Here is a 27,452-nt window from a genome sequence, read left to right as displayed (position 1 = left end):
ATAAACTCATGTGTTTTACTATACATGACTCTTGTTGCCTTTGGATAGTCATGTGTTTTCTTCATAAAAAGTTTCTGCTTTATTTATTTCCAGCTTTGATAATTTAACTGATAAACGCTGGCTATATGTGCACCTGCTCATCTTTTATTATCCTGGCTTATATATAAAATGTTTCTATTGAAATAAATCAGTCTTGTAATTTGAAAAATATACCAAACTTTAAGTTACTTTTTCCAGGTCATAGGTGTTTGACAGTTGAATACAAACCAACTGCTTGGCAGAATTTTAGTTTGATCCTCTGCCGACCAACTATAAAGTACAGCCTAATTTCTAAAAACTCCTGAGCTGTAAACTATCAGTCATGACCTAGTCATGCATACAGTAATAGAGGCTGACAAGAGTAATGAAGCCTATATATTATTATGGCCATGTAGTGCATGTTATAACAGATCAGTAATGTATTTTGTCACTCATGTATTTTGTCACGTTTATGTTGTGCAGCCCACACATCATCTTCCTGTCACAGAGTGTATTATCAGGAGGGAGCCAGCTCTGTGGAACACGTCTGTGCCATGAAATTGCTCATGCTTGGTTTGGACTGGCCATTGGTGCTCGCGATTGGACTGAAGAGTGGTTAAGTGAAGGGTTTGCCACTTTTTTAGAAGATGTATTTTGGGCTAGGGCACAACAGGTAAGGTGATGATGATACACCACTTCTCAATTCAATTATGTGGAAATCAAAATTACATACCCTGCTGTGAATTAGATATAAATTAAACCTCCTGTGTTAGGAATACAGGTCTTTTAAAATAATACTGGATTTTGCATGCTGACTTGATTAAAAAAAATAATCCTTCCTTATTCACAGTGAATACTAATCTCTACAGAAGTAGAGGTCAGTGCAAATAGGAATGGAAACATCTGTTTGTCAATGATTACCTTCCCACAAATGTACTACTGCATTATATTACCCTGTTGATTTGCATTCTTTCCACTTGTTTTGTGTTCCTGAAACTGGAACAATCACCAGTCTTACTGAATATTGCAATATACCAGGTACCTAATGAAAATTATCTGGTTTTGTCCAGTGGATAGCCAAGAAGCAATCTTCAAAACAAAATGGAAGCTAATGAACAGAGTACTTACACTTTTTTTTTCTCTTATACTGCCCAGGAAAGCTTACCCCCATGTTAGAGGATTAGAAATCATTGTCTGCCTCAAACTGAAAAGCTTGTACACTGCATGACAGCTAGTAAAGTGGTTTCCTGATCTAATTCTTGGTTTTGTTGTAGCCCTGCTAAGTCAAGCATTTCGTATGTTAGTCATTTGTTCCTGTGCTTCTGTCAGGCTCTTGTTCTGCCCCTCAAGACTGCAGAGCTCTATCTGTGGAAGAGCAGTGGGGACAAGGAACTAATATTTAACCTCCATTCTGTTAAGTATCAGGAATATTTATACCACCAACCAGAACAGAATTTCTGGTCACTTACCATGTTTCTGGAACAAGAAAGAGACAAAGGCTGTTCAAACACTTTGCTTTTCCCTTCTGGTCCTAAAACTAATTTCTGCCCTTACTTGAGCATCACTGCTCTGCTGTGAGCTGTTCCCATTAATTCTATGCTTTTGTGAGTCACTTGAAAGCATTTTCATTGTAGTAGACGCCCTTCCATGTAGCTAAGTGGAAAAGAGAAAATAACAAAACAGGGTGATTAGTGCCTTTGTTAATTTCGAAGGTCAGAAAAATCCCTTTTTGTTCTTCTTTTCTAGCCTTATTGGGTAGTTTTGGTGCTGTGCAATTATGCAATTGTTCAGTTGTAAGATTGTGAGTATATTCCATAGTGTCTGACAGTAACTTCACTTGTGACTGAAATACTGGTGTAATGCAGGATAATGCTAGCTGCTTTTTCTTTCTCCCATCTTCCATCTTTTCTTATAATAGAGAAATATAAATTAGCAGTTATTTGTAAGATGACAACCTGGCATTTATTTCTTAAGCATGTGTCTCTGTTAATGCTATGTATATGGAGGAAAGTACAAGAAAGAGCTTTCACAAATGTAACAGAACTAATGGGAAAGAGGAGTGAAGTTGGGATACAAAGCAGCTCTTTTCTTTCAAGCTGGGAAAAGTAAAGATGCAACCAAAATTGCCAGGTATCTGTGCTGTACATTCAGTTCACTTATTGCCAGTCACTAAAGGGAAAACAACATGCCCATCTCTCTCCTCAGGCAGAACTATTTAACTGACTATTGATTTGATGCACACAGTGAGGCTTCTGTTTTCCTTAGTGCTGCTATTAACTCTCATAGCAGCAGCTGTTATGTTTTGGTTTTGTTGTTTGGGTTTTGTTTCGTTGTTTTTTTTAACATGGATATAGGTACTGTTTCCTGCAGCTTCTGTGCATTAAAGGGAAACAAAACAAGTTTGTCTTTCTGAAAATTATTATTGTCTGTTCGGAAACAGCAATTGGTGATCGGTGTTTTTTGTATACTAAGCAGCTGTCACATGATGAAGTAAAAGGGCTGCAGGAATTGAAAGCTTTACTTCGCTGGCGCCGACTCAGAGATGAGGTGCAGAACTCTGAAGAAGAGCTGCAAGTTTTAAGGTAACAGTATCACAGTTTAATTTCTGCTTTTGCATGTTCTGTCTCTACTGTTTTCCACCAGTTTCTCCTTTCAAAGGCTATACATCCAAATAATCTGGTTAAATCTACTACATTTCCTTATTTCCTCTGAAGAAAAAAAGAAAAGTGAAATTAAATTGACTAGCTTATTTGTCTTCTCTATAATTCTGCAATTGCTTTTCTCTTTGTTATAGAATGCTTTCAAAAACCGTGGGATTTAGTTTGATATAAAACATCTCTAAGCAGTTTACAAGACCCTTTATTCAGGAAAAAAAAAAAAAAGGCCATTTCCTTACTTCACTGTTTGAAGCTGTAACAGATTCATTTTCTGTGGCTGAAGACAAGCACATACTGGAGTGTGGTATCTAACTGCCAAGCTGTATGAAAATTTAAAAAAGAGGGGGAAAAGTACAATGAGCTATAGAAATCTACTTTATTTATTTTTTTTTTTTTTTTAGAAATGAGTAATAATCATATTTAAACAAGAATTCGGTCTTTAGGTATCAGATGCTGAGCTCAAAGCTTCTTCTTACATAGCTAAAGACATTTGATCCAAAAAAGATTCTTGCTTTGCTAATGATACGTAATCTGGGCTGTGCTGATTGGTGTCATAGGAATTTGCCATATTCTTTCACCTTGAGTGGCTGCCTAACATCTCCACTGCTTGTCTGCCCACAGTCTTTAACCGAAAAATGCAAGTTTACTAATCCTAGCTGAGATTAGCTTTGGTCAAATAATGGAATTACAGGGACAGATTTCAAGAGATTATGTAGACCGTTCTCCTACCCTGAGACACAGGCAGTATATACAGACCAATTCAAGTAGGTCTTATCTAATATTTTCTGAGAGACCTTCAAAAAAAAAGTTTCCATGGTTCCTGGCTAAGCTGTTCTTAGTGTTAACAATTAAAAATGCACAGCTGAAATACTGTTCATTTCAAAAAATATAGTTTTCTTCATTTCTTTCACCAAGTAGAAGTGAAGAACGAATTGATTCCCATCCTCTGTATGATCATCTTTTACATGGTTTTAGAAGACTTTTGCCATTTCATTCACCTTGAGATCTTTGTTTCTTTTTGTGCTTTTCCCATAGGACCTAAAAGCCTTTTAGTTTTGGGCAATAGAAATTGTTCACCAACATAGAAACTCCTGTCTATGGCCTCATCTAATCTGAAAACGTCACCAACTGCGTAATTGTAGTCTTTCATTGACCGGTTTTACTTCATGTCTATTAGTTAATTGTGTATCCTACGTATAAGCAGGGTCAGTGAAATTATACATTTGTAATTTTGCGATTTGATGATAGGTGTAAATACAAAAGCAGGCTTTATCACAAGCTGTCATGGAGCTGCTGCCAGTACAACTACTGATTGACAGATGCTGGGGGTTTTTGTTTATTTTAAAATAAATGTTTTTTTAGGAACACTGGTTCTTATGATATGAGGCTTATCTTGAGGTATATTTTCCATTTTCAAGGTTATGAAACCCCATTTGCTACTTTTAATAAAATGTCTATGCGGTGTAAATTTTTAAAATCATTTTTCGAAGGGCCAAAATATCTTTTGCAGCTTGAAACTCGGGAAGGATTGATTTATACTGAAATTGAAACTTAAGCTTTCTGTTGACTTCCACAGTTAGTAGACAGAAGTCTCAAATAAACATACTGCTTACCTTTTTCATAGTGGTATTCTCAGTGCTAATACAAAAGAATGATGTATCATTTCTTGTTTGAAAAATATGCTTCTCATGTACACTTCAGTAGTAGAACATGATGCCAGCTCAGGATCCTAGCAATCTCTTCCTTTTTGCTATCTTTAGTTTCTTGTTTTTGCATTTAAGGACTTACCACTGGTTCACTCAGATATAAATATTCTTTACTATTTTTGTGGAGAGAGTTCTCTCTTTGCATATTTACTGTTTTTTTGTTTGGTTTTTTTCTTTTTTTTCTTTCCTTCCCCTTTTGAAAGTATATGCATGTGCTTTCCAGAGGTTGTCTATGAGAGAGAAAATTCCAGTCTTGGCATCACACTGGTTTTTGAGTCTGTACTGGGACTTGTGCTAGTTCAAGCTTGTGTTTTTATGCCAGGATATTAAAAATGAATGATAAGAGTTTGTTATTTCTTGCCAATTATGTCAGGAATTAAAAAAAAAAATATCAGCCAACCTGTTCTTTCCAAGCATAAACTTAATCTTCAATTACTTTTTTGTTGCCTGCTGGGAAATCATATGATTTTTTTGTGCTTTGCTTGTTCAGACTAGGTGAAAGCCACTCAGCAAACTGATCATCAGTATGATGGTTCTTCTTATAGTGGATATTTGGCATTACATTATAGTAGCATCTCAGGAGTTTCCTGTGAAAAAGAAGTCATGTATGGAAGAAATAGATAAGTATCTTTTCAGCAGGCAGCAGCTCTGAAAGGCAGCACCAGCAGTTCTTGGTTTGGAAGAAGAAGTTTGTGGCATTGTAGTGCTTATACAGGATAAGACATCAGGCAGAATCCTGTGTAATTTCTCAGTTTGAAGCAAATCTGCAGGTATAAAAGCACCTGTGAAGTATGTGATGGCACTTACTCTGCTGGCAAGTATCAAATCCATCACTCTCATCCAATGTCTCACATTATGACAGCAAATAGAGAAGTCTATTTTGTTCTGTAGAATAAAGCTGGTGTTGAGATTGTTTCATGTCCTTGCCCATAAGACTGAACTTCAGCTTGTGATTCTTCCTTAAGACAAACCAGTGTTGATATCTAACTCTAAATTTGTCTCTGAGTTCCACTTGAGTCAAGTGTATTTCCCTCTTGAAGTAATGCTCTCTGACTCTGTAGGGGTTTAAAGAGTTTTATTCTATCACACAGATAGACACAGATATCACACAGGAAACTCACCTTTCAGATGGTCTCTCGTAGTCTCTATGTAGGTTTTCAGGACTACCTAATGCATCAGAGCATTTAATTACGAAGTACTTCCTGGTGAATTGTGATTTTACTTTCTACACAATACTTCTTAGCCTGGCAAACAAAATTCCTCCTTCCTTCAGAAATTTTCCAGTATGTAAAATGTTCATGTAGCAGCTCAATTACTTTATATCAGCTTGCCTTTAACATTATGCCTAGCTTCATCTACTGGGTTAGTTGCCAGGTTTTGTAGGTCAGTGTAATGCACCTCCAGTCTCTGCCTTCAATGTGTTGTAAATATACTAAGCATTGCTTTAAAATAGTGTACTGAAGTACTGACATAAATACATACAACGTAAATTTCTGAGTATTTATCCTTTTGCACACATTATCAGGGGTATATATATGCACCCTTTGCAAAATCAAATTCTTGAGTACAATCATGCAGATGGGATACTGCTTTCCATTCACCTGCTAGTATCTACAGAGTCACAAATTTGGAGGAGGAAGGAAGTATGGTTCCCTAATTTACAACAATTATGATTATGGGAGGTATTTCAGTTTAGTGTGGATCCTGTAGCCCATGCTCAAACTCCATTTTTCAAAGTCTATTGACTGGCCTATATATTATGGGAGAAATGAAGCATTTTTGGCTTTTTATACTCGCAGAGAACAATGAAAAGTTGCCAGCAGGCCTTCCTTCCAGGAGGCTGATCCAGAATAGAAACAGGTGGACCTCTGCTATCCTGCAGTGGGTCTGCAATGATTACATTGTCTGCTACCACAGGATAAGAAATCAGTTATTGATCTCCTCCTTTCAATGTTGAAAGAAAATACTAACTATAACATGTTAAAGGCATTTGTTAGGAACAGTGTAAAACTGAATTGCTTTTATTTTTTTCTATTTTATTTCAAACGGTTGTATTTGATCAAACTTTTACTGTGTGAAGTGGGTTTCATCTGCACACATCCTAAATACAGTGCCTAAAGAGTGAAAAAATCCAGCTTCGCACTCAGGACAAAACTAATGAGAATTCATTACACAGATACAAATAAGGAAGAATGTTTTCCTCAAAGCAGACATAGATATAAATTTGATCACAGAGATTAGCTCATGAGAAGTGTATCAGTGCTTTGAAGAATCCTGCACTGCTGTAGCCTATGTTGCCCCTGTACTGGAGAAGTGGGAGGAAAGGTGATTGGTTTCCAAGACTGGCCATTTCAGAATCCACACTTAGAATTGGGGAGGTTGCTTCAGCTACAGGGTTAGGCTCCTAACATAGACGTCTATTCTCAGACCACTGTCAGCTGCAACATTTTCTGGATGGAAGAAAGTAAGCTGTAGGGGTCTTGAGTGCCATGACTGTGAAGGCACTGCTTACAAATGAATTTAAAAATGTTTGCATAGCTTCTCTTTAGTTTCACTCTGTGTTAATAAAAGCCTAGAAGTTGTCCACACTTTACTGCTGTGGGTATTTCTTGTGCATGCAGATGAAAGAGGTGATTCTTGCAAGTATAGTCGTGTAAACTATTAAACCAATGTTTAGGTATGAGAAGAGAAAATTCTACTTGAAGATGTCTTTAGTATCCTCCCCTTCCCTTTTTGCTTCATCTTCCCTTTTCCTTTCCCCTTTCCCTCTCCCCTCTCCCTTTCTCCTTCTACTTTCCTTTCCCATTCTCCTATCTCTTTTTGTTTGTTTTTCTTTATTCATAATGAGTCTGCACTGTAGAATGGCAGGCAGTGTGATGCCATGCTAGCCGTGAAAAGAGTACACCAACATAGTGATGTATTTCTTTTGTAACCCAGCTGTCTGATCACCTATGTACAAAATTTCATTGAAAGTATGAAATTTTTTTGTTCGTCTGTCTAAGCCAAGTTATTTACTTAAGGTAAAGGAAAAGAAATAGTCACAGGTGTCTAAACTTACTATACTATTCACAATGCTTTCAACTATAAGAATGTGCAATGTATGAGTAATTTCTTTATTTACTTCCCCAAGACTTAATTACTCTGTTACCATTTTAGGCCCAAAAAGGAGAGCACAGGAGAAACGAGCGAGTCTGGAGCATCCATTGTCAAACATGGTCTTAAAGCAGAAAAAGTCTTCATGCAGGTCCACTACTTAAAGGTGAGTGTTGTCAGCTGATTTTTAATTAAATTGCTTTACTAATATGGTAAAAAGTTTCTTTTTTTTAGACATGAACAAATTCATAGAATCCTATTTATTTCTTGTTTAATTTGCAGGGTTACTTCCTTTTGCGGTCTCTGGCAAGGACAATAGGAGAGGCTTCATACCTTTCATCTTTACGAAAATTTGTCCATAAGTTCCATGGACAGCTTGTCCTTTCTCAGGTACTGTGCTCGGGGTTGCTCTTCACTTTCTGGAAAAAAAGCCCAACAAAACAAATTATCTAAACTTTTGATTCTGTCTGTGGTGAAAAGAAAGAGGCAATTGTGATTTGGCAATATTGGTAAAATTCCTGCCTGCTAGAGGGCAGAACATTTTTTTTTAAGGTGATACATAAACTGGGTACCCTACTAGTATCTGTTAATATAAACAGTGGGTGATTTTAGTATTTGTTTTTTTTTGATTTAAACTTGATGCTTTGAAAGGTCAGTGCTTGTAGGTGCTGTTGTTCTCAAAGACAGGGTCATTTACTGTACTGGAATTGTCTCCTGTAGTCTTTTAGCTCATGGGTTTTGGTTGTGGTCAGTCAGCCTTTTCCTTGATAGCTCTCTGTTTCTGACAGAGAAGAAGCACAGAGTAGGAATGCAACTGAAAACTTCTACACATCGTAACAGTGTGTGCACATTGTATTTCTGATTCTCTACATGCTGCTTCATTCGGTGCTTGTAACTTCACAGTCTTTCTTATCAGCATGACAGCCTCTTTCTCATTAAGTCAGAGAGTGGTGTCCCCATCACTCTGACATTACACTCACCCGTATCACAGTCTTGTAAACCTCTATATAGGTTCCCTCATCATGGTCCATACTCCCATGTTTCCTAGCATTATGTTACTGAAGGAAACATCCTTCTAGGATGTTTAAGATGTTCTGCTTCTTTCTTTCAGCAGACCTTCTCTGACAGTGATACCATGCAGTAGCAGCCCTACCTGAAGAGCACTTGTTCTCATAGGACAGGATTTCTTCCTAGACTGGTGAAGCCTTGGTTGTAAATGTAATGTTGAATTAGGAATATGAATCTATCCTCCAAAGTCCAACTGCATATGTTAATCACTTGAATTACAGACTTAGTTGTTCTCTTCCTGTCATAAATGGTATATAATTGCTCCATGCAAAGTGGAATAGCTTGAAAAGAAAACATTAAGCAAGTCACACCACAGTATCTCATACCGTCTGTTATGTAGAGAGCCCAACTGGGGTTATAAATAGAAATCTACCTCCCCCTAAGTCTTTCTGAAAATGTCCTGTAACCACTGGCTGTAGTGTTAAAAGAGAGTCTTGTTTTCCAGTGTTTTATTTTGAGAACGGAATGACGTATTTCACCAAAACCAAAGTTCTAGGGAATCCTCTCATTGGTGACGAGTCCAGCTTGTGCCATGGCACTGTTGCTTGTTGCTTCGGTAATGCTGTGAAAACAACCATTGATTGGGGTGCCTGTGAAGCAGGGCACTGAACTCATCATGGTTAAAACCAGGCCTGGAACAAAAGAAACAGCATAACAAATATTTGGTATCACTAGAAGATCAGTGTGATGAGAATGAGGGGTGGGGGAAGAGAGAGGAGGAGGAGGAATACATTTCTGAAAACAGTTTCTTTGCTGAAGTCTGTCTTTTCTTGCGTTGTGGTTAAAATCTCTGAGGGGATTCAGGATGCTGATATACATCTCCTTGCAATGCAGAATAAGGGCCTGTGATTTTGAGGGAATGGGGTCTAACACTTTCCTGCCACAGGGATTCTTTGCTCGTGTGCTTGGTATTTTGTCTCACTCTCTTGGGGTGAGATGTATGCCCATGTATCTTACAGATAGCTCCCAGAACTGTAGAGTATTTTGTATGTCAAGTCACCCCGAAGTTAGGCGTAGTAGCTTTACTGCAGCAGCTTTACTCTGTGGAGGAACATCTGGGGTGATAAGGGAGTTAATGTTTCCACTGTTGCAGCTGTTTCCTGTACCATGTTATTGAGACCTTGGGTGGTTATGTTTGGCATAGTGTGGAAAATGACAGTGACTATATGAGCCTTGTCTACATTACGATGTCCAAAATCATAAATATGATGCTTTGCTATTACACATGCGGAAACTGACTGAAAGCAGAATTTGTAAGAAGCAGCCCAGTGTTTAAATCTGGTGGTAAGAACGATGCTTGTTCCTCCTGGTTGATGTGAGGTGAGGTGTGTCAGTAGACTGATTAAATGCTGCAAAATGCCTTAGCACATTATACTATTAGTCATGATAGCTAGATTGCATTGCAATTGAACTACGCATCTACTAGAGATTTCTTCCTCTGTCCAACACTCTACTATGAAATGTTAATCTGTAGTGTACTAACTTCAGTCTCATAAAATGAAATACTGTATGTTGTTTCTGCACCCAGAAACAAACCATTCTGGTTATCGGTTAAAAGCATTGTTCAGTGTTTTTAATTATGCAAGCAAGATTAAGTCATGCTTTTATTTCAGGTTTCTTAGGTTACTTTTTGTTTAAATACATGCAATATATCCATAGGTATGTGCTTAATGTAGGTCAAAAAAATACAATTTCCTACTTTCCTTCATTTGAAGATACCTAATTTGGTGGAAAAAGAGCTGTGTACTATGTAACTTGTGTGCTTTTTTGTGCTTTTACCTTGTTTCACAGCAGCCTAAATCCATCTCCCACTGAAGCTGCTGAGAATAGGATTTTAACATCATCCTGTTGTTTGGTCACTATGTAAAAACTGCAAAGGGGATGCAGAAATGATAGGGCTATAACCAGTTGTAAATGCATTTACTTTCTTCATAAGATTATGTTAGTGTCTAGTATTGGCAGATTAGCAATCACAGCAGGAATTGCAAATGCAGAAGTAATGAAGTCAAGTTAGTACAAAGTTTATTATTCAAGTTCCTTTTTGAACAAACATTCTGTCAGTGTTTAAATGAATAAAAGATTTAAAATAAATAGAGGTGCAAATGGTAGGTTTAAATATCATAATGTTGTACTTTCACCTTGTCCAAAATAATTGTGAAAGTTCCCAGCTTTAGGAATTGTAGCTATGAGGGAATGTAAACCCAGTGAAAATAATTGCCCATGTTCTGAATACTAGTCTTGTTTTCAGTGGTGCTTGCAGTATTTTTCCTAGATGGGAGCTGCAGGTGCAAGGAAATGACTTCAGATGTGAAACATTAATCAGTTTGCCTTTTTCCTTCATTTTGGTTGCGTGCTCAGTATGTTTTTAATAGTAGTTTTTGTTTATTTTAGTTGAGTTAGCAACAGACGAGTAAAGCAAGTCTGGAATCTTTGAAAAAGATTTTTAAAAATCTTCCATTTTTCTTTCTGTGAGAGAATTCAGTCACTAACTGCTTTGACTTAACTTTTAAAATAATGGAGTGTTACTGACTATAAATAAATAGAAGGGAGTGTTAGTTGCTGATATTCCTAAAACAGTTAAACCTGGTGTTCAGTTTGATACTGAAATAAGAACACTTTGGAATTGAATTGTTTGAAGACTTCAATTTTCATGTATTTCTGTCTGCTATAATAATAAACCAACATCTGTAGAAGTCATCTATCAGATACAAGCTATGGTTCGCTGTAGTAAAATTACACTCAAGAAGGCAGTGCTTAAAACAAAAATCATAATTTATGCTATTTGTGAAAGTTTTAAAGGCAGATGTGTGGATCCAAGCCCACTCTGTATGTACCTATATAACATGTCCAGCATACTGATTTGCATGGGTACATACTATTATCATAGTTTTATAAGATTGGTATTTGTACACACATCTCCATTCAACTATTCATTTGCATGTAGAGCTCTTATAACTAGAATTGGAAGTCTAAGAATGCAGTGTGCATGTATTTTGATGTTTCAACCTCTAGAATCTCTTCTTTAGATGAAAGTTGAGATAAAGTTTGTCTCTGCAGTTTCATGCTTAGTGTTCCATGCTTACTGACCTGGGACCTTGAGCAAAACACTGTTGACATCCTTGAGGCATGGTCTGGACTGTGGCACTGTCCCATACAGAGCAGCCTCCAGGACAGGGGTCTTTGCTTTCTACACTCTCATATGCTTGTAAAACAGAAATAGATGGGTCTGTTTTGCTAAGATTGAGTTCATTTCCTCTTCCAATTCTTGCGTAAATGTCCATATTCCTACTTTTATTTAGCTGTGCACCACACAGCCTTTATTCACTTTCCTTATATATTTGTGTTATAACATAACCTTTAATTAATGCATGATCACAGTCCTTTTATTATTTTTTTACCAAAGATCTTTCCCTCATTTATGTAAAATAGGTATTGCTCTCATATGAAGCAGCTGTTTGGTATTTTGTTCTCTGTTGTTCACAGACACTTTATTTACCGTACAGTATGCTTTTCTTTCTGTTCAACCTTTTAACAAGTGTAAGGCAACAAAAAAAGACTGCTTCACTAGGTCATACATTTTACCCTAAATTAACTGTGTTTAAAATGCTTATGTGTTTGACAAGTGATTAATGTATGGGTCAGTTAACTATATTGCACATTTTGACAATCCATTGTATTCATATTATATAATCTGACTAGCTTTAGGCCATATTTGTATTTTAGTACAAGTGTCTTGAAAGAAAGAAAGTATGAAATATTGTGCTTAAGTAAGTAAGACTGGGTTAGTAAAAGTCATTAACATGGTATAAGCCAAGATTTGTGTTGTGAGAAAACTTTTTTTTACATTTTGCGTAATGATACAAGATAAACTGTCTATTTTAAAGGACAGAGATCAGAACGAAGTAGGGCTAGAAATGGAACTGGAGAAGAAACCAGAGAGTAATGAAGCTAAGAGGAGCCCAGGTGTTTTATAATTATGTATAATACAGATGAGCGATTAAAACCTCAGTTAATGTGTCACACATTTTAGTGTCCAAAAGTATAATTGTATAAAAAGCCCAAAGTATCTTTTGGTATTCTGTATCTCAAGTACAAAGATTTTAAAAGAAGAAGCAAGTTTGGCACGTATAACTGTCTTCTATCAGGGAAGTGACCCATATATCTGAAAATGTCTTGGACCTTCCTGGTAGAGTACACAGATCCTTTCCATAGCTGCTGAACTTACCAAGTCTTGAGCCTAACTCTTAGCTGTGGGGTATCTTTTTGCATTTTCATTTCTGTTACAGTAGTATCTCACATCTCTGCTGACCTAAAGTTTTATTTGCTTAGCTTCCATTTAGTATTTTTCAAGCTTAAAATTACACGGTAGCTTGCTAATGCAATACAGTTTGATAGAAGAAAAGAGAAATTATTTGATTCTGATTAGAGTAAACTGACAAGGGAGCACTCAAAGCATGTGGGCGTTATTAGTGCTGAATCACAGCTCCAGCTTTTGATTTAGTGAGGTGTATTTTAAATAGAGTCAAATGCATCTTACCTGATTTTCTGCTGGATAGTCTTAAACAGAAGTCTGAAGAACAATTGAGGGCTCTATGTAGAACCATTGATACGTAACAGATCTAGTTTCTCATCTTTTTCTTAGCTATATGTGTGGTCTTACATGTTTATACGTGTAGAATAGGAGGAATCTATGTTTAATTCAAATTTTTAGGTGGTGGTATATTTAGTGGACAGTGAGAAATTGTGTAACTTCTGAAAAAATCAAAACATTTCAAATGAGTTTGAGACAACATAGGCACTGGTATTAGGAGAATGCATGTTCAAGCTGCATGCCTTCACTTTCTTGCCTGAGGTCTAGTTTGAACCTACCCATCAATAAGGTAAGAAGGAAAGATAAGGCTTTGTTCAGTGAATTAAGTGACAGTCAGCGTACTTTTTCCAACTTACCTGGTCCGTGAATGGACTTACCCGCTCTGAGGTGTTTTGACATGTATGAAGATGTGTTTTGTGAAAGACCTGGGGCTCTGACAGAAACCCTGTCACTAGTATAGCTGGGATGATTTAAGGCTTGCTTCCCTTAATTATTCACACTACACCTAAAAGGACGAATTCAGTCCAGTTAGTATGGACAATTTACCTAATATTGCTCTGTATAAAAATGCTAGACTGAATTTGGGCAGCTCAGGCAGAGATGCTTTCTGTTGCTGTGCTACACAGGGATAATAATCCAACTCAGAGAAATGCTGGGGAAGGGCCATTCAGGGGGCCGATACCATCTTAAATACCCACAAGGAAGATTTACCAGAAATCCTTGCCCAGATCCTTTTATGTGCTGTTTTCTTGTTGCCACAATACTGGGTGATTTTTTTTTTTTTTTAGGGAATTGTTAGTAATCAGAACATAGTTCATTGGCACAGGGTAAATGGGAAACAAATTCTGCCTTTGACTGGAGCTAGTCAGTGACTTCATCCCCTGGGGCTTAAACTGTTAAGCTAATGATTGCTGCCTGTTAATAGAATATACTGTAGGCGAGTCTTGCTTACTCTTGGTAGGAAGGTGTTGTCTGGGCTTGTTACCAAAACCCCAAGAGAAGGATTTCAACATGTTGCTGATTTTGTTAATTAAAAGCCAGGAAGGTGGATTGGGAGGGAATTCCAAATAAACAGGATGCTTGAAAGGGTATTCCTTATTTATTTTTCTACCTGAAAGGAACAAAGTAACATTTACCGTTTAGTTACATAATTTACAAACTGCATAATTGATAGGGTTAGTTTAATTTTGAATGGGTAACTTCCATAAGGAGTTGGATGTAAGTGCATTTGGAGTTTATTTGTTGCCAGCTGAATGTCCTTTTAGACATATCACTTCTAGTCATGAAATCTCCATTGTTTTATGCACCCCATTTATATTTCCGTTAGAGAATTTAACTGAAAGTATCTATCTATTGGTTGTAGAGTACTTGAAATATGTAGATTTCAGTATTTCATAATAAGGATATAATTTGTCTTCTAATATTCAGTGTTCTTCATTTAATATCAACTGCGCATGATCAAAGTGAGGGACCTGTCTGGTGCCCCAAAATTGTTTGAGTAGAAATATACTGGCCATTGCTCAAAACAAGAATGGGAGTAACAATATAGCATCTTTAGTTACAAAATAAGAGGCCTTCTAAACCCATATCTGTCTAGTTACAACTTCAAGTAGCCTTCATTCCTAGGGTGCTCAAAATTACTTCTTTCAACGTACTTCTCAGTCATTAGGTCCTCACTGTTTGCCTTTGACTCAGACACGCTGTGCATTAACAATGCAAAGAAAACTACTTGATCTCAATTCACAGTCTGTATCCAGATTTGATTTGCTCAGCAGCAGCCCAAAGTTGCAGTTGTGATTAAAATTATTGGCTTCAGTCTGGATTATGGTGAGAGCAGACAAGAGTCTTTAAGGAATTTAATTGTGAGGGTCTAGCAAGTTCTTAGTGAACTTAGTGAACTTGTGAGACTCATTTTACAAAGGCTTTTTCAGTTTGGCCAAATGTAAATAAAATTGACTAAACCTCAGAGTAACAGTTTCTTTATACAGGGAAAAGTTGTTTTGTAGCCTCCAGCTTTCCACCCAGGGAAAACCAGGAGTATATACAGAAGTGAGATTATTTGATCATATGAATATAAGCCAGTTTGATAATCATGCAGCACCCTGGTGCCATGTGCTTTCTAATTAATATTTTCTTTCTGGCTTCGTTGAATTCTTGCAAACAAAAGCAAAACTAAACCATAATTTATGATCTGACTCAATATTAATTTATGATTACCCTGGTCATCCGTAAGTCTTTGCTTCAAAGTGTAAGGTCACTAGAACCCCTTAAGAAAATGGTATCAAAATTTAAAAAGCCCCAGCTTATTCCCAAACTTTTCTCTTGGACCATGTCATGTGGGAGGAAGAAAAACATAGCCTAAGGGTAGAATTTTACTCCAGATGGTTAAAGTTTGGCAAAATTATAAGCAACTGAAAAGTCAGACCTATAACAGGATGTGTCATGCAGACTTGATAATAGGCCATGCAAATATGAGGTAAATGGTAATGTGTTTTCCTACTCTATTTTGGAGCATCAAAATAGGAGTGTTTAAAATAAGATACATTAATCCTAATTTTAAGAAAGTGTGTAGCATGGTGTTTACTGCCTTATTCTCAATAGATATTTGGGAAAATAAGACAGCTTTAATCACAAAGGAAATGTTTAATTTCATAGTACAAGATACAGAATATAAAAAACCTTCTAATACCAGATGTATCTTCAAGAGTCCTATAGGACTGATTATAAAAAGTTGATGCAATCCAATCATAGAATCTAGCTACATTAATGTATACAGAGATGGTGCAAATAGTGTCAAGAATCATTATTTCAGTATTACTTTTCATGCAGTTTTGAAACAACTCTATTGATAATCTTTCCATATTCTTTATGTAAGCTCACTCTGTACCTCCAGCAAAACTTCCACATGTGGAAGGAGACGGTAGTTCTCTACTTACGTACAGAATAATGGTACAGAACTGCAAGTAGTAGTATGAAATAAGGGGATTTCATACTTTATCATCATGTCATCAGTACACTGTAGTTAGGTCAGAATGACTTCTGGCAAAGTTATGATGACATTCATGGCATAGCAACACTGAGCGCAGCACTGTGTAATTTAACCTTTCATTGTAAGCAAATTTTTCAGCTACTGCAACATAGCCTGAATTTCACTTGTAATCTAAAGGAGGAAGGCTTAACAATGTTACCAGTAGTTTCAATTGTTCAATCACTCTTTGATTCCCTAACAATACCATAATCAGAGTAACAGCATCTTCTGTTGAATGCTGTGACAGAGTACCTAAGTTAGGTAAGTTAGGTACTCTGTTTTAGGAAACATTATTCTTTAAAATCTTTGAGAACAAGTACTTGAAATCAGAAATCAGCCTGTGCTCAGGTACTGCATCATTAGCCTATGAAACTTGTCTTCACAAAGATTAGTATTAAGAAAGTGGATGTATTGTTTTATGAAATAGCATGTAAATGAATAATTCGTATTAATATATCCTTATGAATTTGTTCAGAGGAGTGTATTGTGTCAAAGTGATTCTCATTAAAAATAGGTCATGTAGTGTGAGGTGCAAGAGAACCTTCAAGTGATGTCAGGTGTAACTTTCAAAAGAGGGTTTATCACAGAGTTGTAAGTGAGGATGACTGTAACTCTCTTTCACTGGCATTTCACCTTCTTACATATCTATGAAAGAAATTCTATCTACCAATTCTACCTTTTCTTTGATGAATTTGCTCCTTAGTTGCTGTGGTTGGCAGCAGCATTGTGAATTTTGTCATACAATGAGGAGTAGGTGTGACATTCCCACCAGGTATGTGCATTAAGGGGAAAAAAAGGCCTTATGTGGTTAATTGAAGACAGTGTGATAACATAAGCACAGTGGAGGGAACATAAACACCCTCAATTCTGATTGGTGTTTCTTAGCTCCTGAGTGTGTGAATCTGCAGCCTTTAACAGTTTTAAATATAGTTTGTCTGTATTATAGATTAAATAAAAATGGAAATGTGGGATTATGTTTAAATAGGCAGCAGGCTTTTCAAGCCCATTTTCTTTCAATATTGACACTTTTTGCTTGAGTGGGCTGGAAAAATGACAAACATAACATATGTTGTATAAATAACCGAGCAGTATAGCACCATAGTGGATATATAAATTTCTTTCCTATCTGCAGTCTTTAAAAACCTATCTCTCACTAGCAATGCAGGCACAGTTACATCTTCACGATTTTTTTAACTGTGGTGCTTTGTTCATTTTCTAGGATTTTCTTTGCATGCTGTTGGAAGACATACCTGAACAAAAAGAGTAAGTGAGAACCAGGCTAGAAAAGTCAAATAAGAAAGTAGAAAGTAAATGTGAATATCAGTTGTGCTGGCCAGAAATAGTAGGATTTCATTTAGTTTTGCTCCGCTTGTTTTTTTCAAGTTTGTATGTGTAACTTTCTCTGAAAATCCTCACAGATACATACACAAAAAACACAAGACTTGCTGCGTTGTTCTATCCCATGGTTGCCGTGATCGCCAAGCAGTGCATTTAACTTGCATAGGGCAGTAGTGAAGTCCTATATTCACTGTGTGATCTGAAGTGCCAGGCAGAGCTGCGTGCTCAAACTGATTTGTGATCCTCTTACCACCTGCTTTTGGCACATGGCACCCTAGAGCAAGGAGGCCAGAGTTTTGTTGTGGATGCAGGAAACTAGAGAAGATGGATCTCAAGCAGTAGTGTGGTACCATCCTTGTCTTGCCATGCAGTATTCCAAACAGGGAAGGATGGAAAATGTCAATGGAAATCCAGCATTAATTGCCTGACATGTCCTTCCAAATCCTTCTATGTGTGATGGTTACTGGCTGAAGATGATAGTCTTTAGCAGAGCTTTGAAATCATCCTGCTTCTCCATTGGTTTGCTCTGTGTAACTACAGGCTGTGATACAAATACAGGTAGAGCTTTGAGGTAAAGCTTTGCACATTATAGCTTTTAAAAACAATGTATTCACTTGAAAAATCCAGGTTTGGGGATCAAGATTCCAAAGTCTTCATAACTCTGGGTGAGTAGTTGAGGGGGGGGGGGGGGAAGGTGAGAAGATATACACAGAATTCAAATGTATTGATATTTTAGTGAAACTATTCTGTTCTTAGGGGGTGAGGGACAGAGAAGCTAGTTATCACTGAGATAATGCGTTTTGTGGCATCATGAGTTTAATCTGGGTGGTGGTAAATTTTCCAGTGACTTACCATAGGATGATACTTTGTTTATGTCACTGAATACGGGTTTCCAGCTCAAATATAATCAGGAGTATTAAATGGAATATATATGAAAGTTAATTATTTAATGGCATGATTATACATTGATTTGTTAATGAAACCTCTGCTTTCCTTCCTTTTTTCACTTGTGTTTCTCTGAAGTCCAAACCCAGTGCAAATGTTATTTGAATAAGCATCCAATTTTCCACCTAGAAATATGCCAAAATATGTAAACTTTCAGTGAGACTAATGCAAAAGAAGTATGTCTCTATTTGCATTGCATCGCTCCTGAATGTATTAACAAAATTTCAGATTTATGGTAATTAATTTTACAATCAAGCATACCGCATATCTGAACTTACCTACTGCCAAAGTTACCATGGGTGCAGATATCAACAACGATGCCAAAAATAACAGAACATCTGGATATACAAAAGTCCTTTATTTCTTATCTGCTACAAAGATTTTTTTTTCATTCTTGAACATATTCTGTTGCTAGTACACAAATACTAGCCTGAGGTAAAAGCAAAGGAAGGAACTATAAAAATGATATATCTTTAGAGATCATCTGCTGATGAGCTGCACAAAGTTTCAGTTGTAGGAATTAAATGCATTTCAAGATTAGAGCAACAGAATTCTCTGTAGCACACAAAACTTCCTAGACTTGTTCACTTCTACCAAGTAAAATTTTAATGTTTAAACTAAATGATCCTTACTTGAAAAATATGAAATGTTCTAATATACTGATGTTTGTAATGGAGTCTGGATTTAATAATTACCAAAAAAAAAAAAAAAAAAGAAGAAGAAAATACAAATTATTAGTAGGGAATCAAGCCAAATCCTTGCGGCAACAGAGGCAAACTAGTCTAGCCGAAGCAGAATTTGGTTTATGGGAGACTTTTGTAATGAGAACAGGATTAACATTGGCAGAAAGCAATCACACAACAGTGTGGAAATTTCTGTAATTATTATGTTGTGGTAATGCAACATTAGCTTTCTGCTGTTGGACACAGCAGACTATATTTAAAAGATTCTCATTCTTTCAGTACTTAATTCCTTTAGTTTTCAGTTACATGAGAATTTTTAGTACATTCCCATCAATGAGCAGTTCCAAGATACAGACATAACCTCTTAAGTGGCAGTTATTGATTTTTGCTGCCTTCTGTACTCAGAGGAGGAGGATTATATACCTGGTTTATAGGGCTGCTTCACTTCCTGCTCTGACTCAATTTTAATGGCGTCTTAGCTGTTGGGATCCATTCTGCAAAGAATGTTTCTGGACTGCAGCTGAATACTGACATCAGACAGCCCTAGCACTACCTCTGGTTCTTTAGAACTTCCCAACTTGTTCTTACAGAAGATCATTTCTTTATGTGAAGGGCTAATGGCAAGAAAGACAAACAAATATCTATCATTATCCTTTTCTGTTTTCAAAGCCTTTTAAAATATAACTTGCACTGGCTGTAGTCTCATTATCATGGCCATTCTGTAAAAAACACACAATACTTCCCACCTGTAACAGGCGTCTTATTTCCTCATATATAATTTGAAATGTCACTAAATAAAGTAAAATTAGAAAACAAAATACAAAACCAAAAAAAAAAAAAACCACCCAAAAAGGAAACTTAAATCAATCAACAACAAAACACCCTCTTATGTGTCTGTGTGTCTGTATATCAGAGTGCACTAGATCTAAAACTCCCATTGGCTCTGTTCTCTCCAAGGCTTGCACCCACAGTCTTTGCTGTAAATTGATCCTCTCCATGTCTGCCCAACATGTGCGCTGTGCAGACTCAATGTTTTTAAGACCCTGTAACAGAGAGTGAATTTTACCAGCCTTGGATAAATCAGAGTCACAGCTGCTTGTGCTCTTTATGCCTGCAGATTTTTTTGAGCAAGTCAGTTCTGTTCTTTGGGGTTTTCTGGTGGTATTTTTTATTTATTTTCATTCCATAAAATAAGTGTACTAATAAAGCTATGGTTTTAATATTTCACAATAGACAAAGGAAGGCTTGTGTTACAGCTCTGCTATTTGTACTGTTAATAACTCAGGCTTACTAACGACATTCCTTGGGTGTCTTAGTAAGTTGTCAGTTAAGTACTAATTAATATCAATGATTTAACTGATAATTAAAATAATGCTGCAATTTCAAACAACTCAGCTATACAGGTGTATATTTCTTTTTTTCAGATTTGCTTTCTTTGTTGCTCACATTGTTGTAAATACAGTGATTTTGATTGAGACAAACAGCTGGTAGGCATCTAAGGCCGAAAGCAAATTACTGGGAAAGATTTTTCCCAGTGGTTAACAGAATCACTAATCATTCACTAGTCTTTTCTAGCTATGCCTCCATATTTAGCTGGAATGGCTTACTTTGAAAATGATGGATGTGTATGAATGTATATATGCAGATGAAACAAATATATTTGTTGGAGTATTTTCAGTTGCATATGGCAGACTTTTTATCTTCCTTTTTTAAAAAAAATAAATGTTGCACATCTTCGTGTGCACTGTTGATTTGCTGCAATATCTTATTCTAGAAGTGGTTTCTTCTCCTCAACTGCGGAATTAAGTGGGCTTATGGTAAAGTTTGTAGAGTGCCTTGGGGTCTTGTGCAATGAAAACTTGATGTACAGACATTTTTTATAATCCTAATTTTCAAGTTATCATTAATATTAGTATTTTACAGAGCTTGTTCTGAAGCATTGAATCTGGCTATGAACAGTATGTATGCATTTTAGGAGGTCATTCCTAGGCTGATTGTCTTGTAATCTAAACAAATAGACAAGGAATGACATATTGGATGTCATTATATTCTCATTTTACAGTAGGGAACTGTAGCACAAAACAGTTGAAGAACCTGCCCAGCCTTGTAAGAGCTCTATTACAGTGGGAATCAATTGTACCCAGATCTCACAGTCCAATAGTACTTTAACCAGAAGGCCTGTTCTATTCAGGAAATCACACACACCCCAGATTTAAGCCCTTACAGATGCTGAACTGCAACATAAGCAGGTGGTAAGTGCCCTTTCTGAATATTGATGCTTTACTGAACTGCAGCCCCTACAAGTATAAAGCCCTGTGTCCTTTCTCGAGGACACTCACTTTGAAACAACGATCTGTTTGTCATCTTTTCTGGGGCTTGATCCTTGTCCTGTATCATAAAAAAAAAAACCAAACCAAAAAAACAATAGGAAATGAAAGCATGTGTAAATGGTTTTATTGTTATTGTAATCTGAATGTTCTTTTTCCTTAATCTGCAGCTTCCATTTTTTGGTATGATGCTTTTGCCATGTATGCAAGCATATTTTAGGAGCTGAATGACAAAAGGCAGCATTTGTAAGGCAGGGCCTTCTCATTTTTAAAGCACCTGGTGTCTGATTTTTGCCTTTGTTACAAAATTCCAGTGTATGTTGCATAAATTTATTAAAACCAGATTGCTTATATTTTGCATATACTATTGAACAATTACTCAGTGAAGAGCCAGCTGACTCTCCACCCCTAACTCACATAGGCAAAATTTTAGACTGTTAGGTAGACCTGCTCATTTTAATGGACCTCCTTCAGAATACTGTTCATTTTGAGTAGGGCTGGCAGATCTCCCACCACAGTGTTGTAGAGTGGAGGCTATAACTATTAATTCTACTTCCAGGGAATGCTAACTTCCAGGGAATGCTAACACATAGTTCTGCTTGGAGACAGAGGATAAATTTCCCATCTTGGATTCAACAGGGACAAGACTATCTAAGTCAGGATATAAGCCAGGTCTGGAAAAATGCTGTTTTTAATATCAGTAATTTAAATCTTCAGCAATTCCAAGTAAAAATATCCAAGTTTTAAAAAAGTAGTAACTATGATTTGTAACCACATAGATACTTTTACTTTATGGCCAGGGTCATCTACTAACATATTCCATTATTTATTTATTTATTTATTAGGGGCTGTAATGATAGGACAAGGGATAATGGGTTAAAACTTACACAGGGGAAGTTTAGATTGCCTATAAGGAGGAAGTTCTTTACTGTAAGGGTGGTGAGGCACTGGAATGGGTTGCCCAAGGAAGCTGTGAATGCTCCATCCCTGGCAGTGTTCAAGGCCAGGTTGGACAGAGCCTTGGGTGACATGGTTTAGTGTGAGGTGTCCCTGCCCACGGCAGGGGGGTTGGAACTTGATGATCTTAAGGTCCTTTCCAGCCCTAACTGTTCTATGATTCTATGTGGTTATTTCAGTCCCACACAGCTTGATCAAGACAAACTATTACCTTTTGCTGGGGCTCCAGACTGTTCTGTGACTTTTCTGTGAATGTTATCAAGATACAAAGAAAGTGCAGACAATATGAAACTAAAATAGATACTTGTTAACTAATACATATTAGTGCCTTTTAAAACCCAAAAGTTTAAGGAAGTTTGCCTTTAATTTAATTTCTTTAGTATCTTGTGTTTGCATTTAGGCTCCTTCTGCAGTAAAATACTGGGTTTGTATGTCTCTGGCTAAATATACTTCTCTGTGAGCTTTTTTTTTTTTAAAAAGTCCACTCAAAAAATAGAGCTCCTGTTCAGACTTTACATGTTTCATAAATGTAGTTTGCCATCTTACATTTTCTCTGTCAATCCTCAAAAGCACTGAATTTATCATTTGAGTTTTAAGCACATAATACCTGATCTGTCTTTAATTTGCTCATGTCACCTCTGATGGTATTACTCATTTAAGAAACCCCAAGAATGTAGTACCAATGCAGTACAATTAGTACATGGATTTGAGGGTTTTGCTTAGCTTCTAAAGAGTTAATTTTCATAGAGGAAAAATGATGTTTTTGTGTATGTTTTCAAATTTTTTTTTTTTTTTCTTTTAAGATCTGGATTAACTGCAGAAAGCATCTTCCAGAATTGGCTTGACACTTCCGGAATACCAAAGGTAAATACAAAATACCAATTCCCAGCTCTTTCTGGATTCTTGCATTTCTCATTACATTATATGTTATTTAAATCACTACCTGAACTTAAAACAGGCATGGTTTAAAATACACAGTTTTGATAATAACTGCTTTCCACATCTTTATAGGGGTTTAGCTTTTATTGGCTACAGGTTTTTGCTTCTGCCATTGCCTCAACAAGACTGACAAAGGGCAAATCTTACAAAACTTATTGCTTAATACTGTAGGCATATGAAAGTATGCTTTACAGTATAGTTGTAGACTCCGTTAAATGCAAGGAGCATTGTTCACAGTTTACAGTATATGAATTACCTAAAAGCCATACTGACAGCAGTAACTAAATGTTCAATAATTTGTACTCTGATATTTTCTGAATGTTGTGACTTGCTCATGAAGTCTTATGCATGGGTAACATACTTCATTGTTGTCCTGGGTTCATAGTATCCTGGGTTCACCTGTTGACAGTTACTTTTCTCCTTTCTGGTAGCTGGTACAGTGCTGTGTTTTCTGCTTTAGTCTGTGAATAATGTTGATAACACACCAATGTTTCAGTTGTTGCTCAGTAATGCTTACTCTGATCAAAGACTTTTCAGTCTCTCATTCTCTGCCAGTGAGGAGGGGCACAAGAAGCCGGGAAGAAGCAGAGACAGGACACCTGACCCAGACTAGCCAAAGGGGTATTCCATACCACAGCGTGTCATGCCCACTATATAAACTGAGGGCAGTTACCCAGAAGGCCCAGATCACTGCTCAAATTGGGCTGCGTAGTGGTCAGTGAGTGGTGAGCAGTTGTATTTATTGTGCATCACTGCTAGTTTCCTTTTTTTTTCTTTTCCCCTTTTAGTTTCATATTCTCTCCCCCTGTTATTTCCCTTATCATTATTATTACTGGTGGTAGCAGTAGTAGTTACGTGTTATACCCTAGTTACTGGACTGTTCTTATTTCAGCCCAAGGGAGTTATATTATTTTGATTTTCCTCTCCATCCCTCCCTAAGTGGGGTGGGGAAAGGGCAAGTGAGCGAGTGGCTGAGTGGTGCATGGTGCTCCCAGACTGTTTTCCCCAGCAAATTCTTTATGTGCACCCCAGGAACTTTATTCCCCTTCTATGGAATGTAAAAGTTCTGACTGGGCTGGGCCAGACTTGTTTGGCAGATCCTCTGGTGTTGACCAACCAAGTGACTTTTGGTAAATGTATATCCCAAAGTTTGAAAGTCTGTTGCTCTCAGTGTAGTGCTTAACAGCTCATTGTACCATTCAGTTTTACCAGAGGTTGATACATGGTAGGGGATGTGATATACCCACTCAATGCCATGCTCTTTGGCCCAAATATCTATAAGGTTGTTCTGGAAATGAGTCCCATTGTCTGACTCAGTTCTCTCTGGGGTGCCGTGTCGCCACAAAATCTGTTTCTCAAGGCCCAGGATAGTGTTCCGGGCACTGGCATGGGGCACAGCGTATGTTTCCAGCCACCCGGTGGTTGCTTCCACCATGGTAAGCACATGGCGCTTGCCTTGGCGGGTTGGTGGCAGTGTGATATAGTCAATCTGCCAGGCTTCCCCATATTTGTACTTCAGCCATCGTCCTCCATACCAAAGAGGCTTTAACCGCTTGGCTTGTTTAATTGCAGCACATGTTTCACACTCATGAATAACCTGGGCAATAGTGTCCATTGTTAAGTCCACCCCTCGATCACGAGCCCATTTGTATGTTGCATATCTGCCCTGATGGCCTGAAGTGTCATGGGCCCACCGGGCCAAAAATAATTCACCTTTATGTTGCCAATCTAAGTCCATCTGAGCCACTTCAATCTTAGCCGCTTTATCCACTTGTTGGTTGTTCTGGTGTTCCTCAGTGGCCCGACTCTTGGGTACATGGGCATCTACATGACGTACCTTCACCACCAGGTTCTGCACCTGAGCAGCGATATCTTTCCACAGTGCAGCAGCCCAGATGGGTTTTCCTCTGCGTTGCCAGTTGCTCTGCTTCCATTGCTTCAACCACCCCCACAGGGCATTTGCCACCATCCATGAGTCAGTATAGAGATAAAGTACTGGCCACTTTTCTCGTTCAGCAATGTGCAGGGCCAGCTGGATGGCTTTCACCTCGGCAAACTGACTTGATTCACCCTCTCCGTCAGCAGTTTCTGCATCTTGTCGTCCAGGACTCCATACAGCTGCCTTCCATCTCCGATGCTTTCCCACAATACGGCAAGAGCCATCAGTAAACAAGGCATACTGCTTTTCACTTTCTGACAGTTCAGAATCGTAGAATCATGGAATAGAATCATAGAATGGTTAGGGTTGGAAAGGACCTTAAGATCATCTAGTTCCAACCCCCCTGCCATGGGCAGGGACACCTCGCACTAAACCATATCACCCAAGGCTTCGTCCAACCTGGCCTTGAACACCGCCAGGGATGGAGCATTCACAACCTCCCTGGGCAACCCATTCCAGTGCCTCACCACCCTAACAGGAAAGAATTTCCTCCTTACATCCAGTCTAAACTTCCCCTGTTTAAGTTTTAACCCATTACCCCTTGTCCTATCACTACAGTCCCTAATGAAGAGTCCCTCCCCAGCATCCCTATAGGCCCCCTTCAGATACTGGAAGGCTGGTATGAGGTCTCCACTCAGCCTTCCCTTCTCCAGGCTGAACAGCCCCAAGTTTCTCAGCCTGTCTTCATACAGGAGGTGCTCCAGTCCCCTGATCATCCTCGTGGCCCTTCTCTGGACTTGTTCCAACAGTTCCATGTCCTTTCTATGTTGAGGACACCAGAACTGCACACAATACTCCAGGTGAGGTCTCACAAGAGCAGAGTAGAGGGGAAGGATCATCTCCTGCAACCTGCTGGTCACGCTGCTTTTGATGCAGCCCAGGATATGGTTGGCTTTCTGGGCTGCGAGCGCATGCTGAAGCTGGTGCATGTTCATTTTCTCATTGACCAACGCCCCAAGTCCTTCTCTGCAGGGCTGCTCTGAATCTCTTCTCTGCCCAACCTGTAGCTGTGCCTGGGATTGCTCCTACCCAGGTGTAGGACCTTGCACTTGGTATGGTTAAACTTCATGAGGTTGGCATCAGCCCACCTCACAAGCGTGTCAGGGTCCCTCTGGATGGCATTCCTTCCCTCCAGTGTATCAACCGAACCACACAGCTTCGTGTCATCGACAAACTTGCTGAGGGCGCACTCAATCCCACTGTTCAGATCAATGACAAAGATGTTGAACAAAGATGTTGAACTTCTGGCCCGGTCCAGACTGGTCCAAGGGCTACTGCATGAACTATCTCATGTTTAATTTGCTCAAAGGCTTGTTGTTGCCTAGGGCCCCACTTAAAATCATTCTTCTTCTGGGTCACATGATAGAGAGGGCTTCCAATTAAACTGTAATTTGGGATGTGCATTCTCAAGAACCCCACAGCACCCAAGAAAGCTTGCGTTTCTTTCTTAACAGCAATGTTTCCACCAACTAATATCTTGTTGATTGCATCTGTGGGGATCTGTCGACTTCCCTTTTGCCATTTTATTCCCCAAAATTGAGCCTCCTGTGCAAATCCCTTAAGCTTACTCTGGTTTATGGCAGAACTGGCCTTCAGAAGGATTTGAATTATTTTTTCCCTTTGAGATAAGAACAGTCCAATAACTAAAGTATAATATAAAACTACTACTAACAATAATGATAAGGGAAATAACAAGGGAACAGAATACAGCTGTTCACCACCTGCTGATCGATACCCAGCCTGACCCAAACAGTGATCAATCCCTCCTGGGTAACTCCCCCCAGTTTATATACTGGGCATGATGTGCTGTGCTATGGAATACCCCTTTGGCTAGTTTGGGTCAGGTGTCCTGTCTCTACTTCTTTCTGGCTTCTTCTGCCCTTCTGCACTGGCAGAACATGACAGACTGAAAAGTCCTTGACCAGGGTAAGTGCTACTGAGCAGCAACTAAAACATCCATGTGTTATCAGCACTGTTGTCAGACTAAAGCCAAAACACAGCACTGCGCCAGCTACTAGGAAGGAGAAAAATGACTGTTACAGCTGAACCCAGGACATGCATTTGATATTCAATAATTTTTGTAAAAGGACCTTGAATTTAATACTGTGCTTTGATTAAAGTTTTGTTCCTGATAAAACAATTCAGTATGTTGTAGAACAGCTG

General features: G+C 38.0%; 1 protein-coding gene across 4 annotated transcripts in view; it reads left to right on the top strand.

Annotated features, from left to right (window-relative positions):
* Positions 1 to 27,452, top strand: part of AOPEP (aminopeptidase O (putative)) — a 188,030-nt gene that overhangs the window by 69,252 nt on the left and 91,326 nt on the right. For 3 of the 4 annotated variants that reach the window (XM_057418960.1, XM_057418963.1, XM_057418962.1), the window contains exons 6-11: positions 502 to 691; positions 2,491 to 2,600; positions 7,538 to 7,640; positions 7,757 to 7,864; positions 17,381 to 17,424; positions 23,215 to 23,275. In XM_057418960.1, coding sequence (XP_057274943.1) covers positions 502 to 691; positions 2,491 to 2,600; positions 7,538 to 7,640; positions 7,757 to 7,864; positions 17,381 to 17,424; positions 23,215 to 23,275 — 616 coding nt within the window. The remainder of the gene's footprint in view (positions 1 to 501; positions 692 to 2,490; positions 2,601 to 7,537; positions 7,641 to 7,756; positions 7,865 to 17,380; positions 17,425 to 23,214; positions 23,276 to 27,452) is intronic. The other variant, XM_057418961.1, reaches the window with a different exon arrangement.

This window comes from Pezoporus wallicus, unplaced genomic scaffold, assembly GCF_028554395.1.
Source record: "Pezoporus wallicus isolate ANWC-B61680 ecotype Strahan unplaced genomic scaffold, APGP_CSIRO_Pwel_v1 contig_371, whole genome shotgun sequence".
NCBI lineage: Eukaryota > Metazoa > Chordata > Aves > Psittaciformes > Psittacidae > Pezoporus > Pezoporus wallicus.
This window is presented reverse-complemented; position numbering and strand designations above follow the sequence as displayed.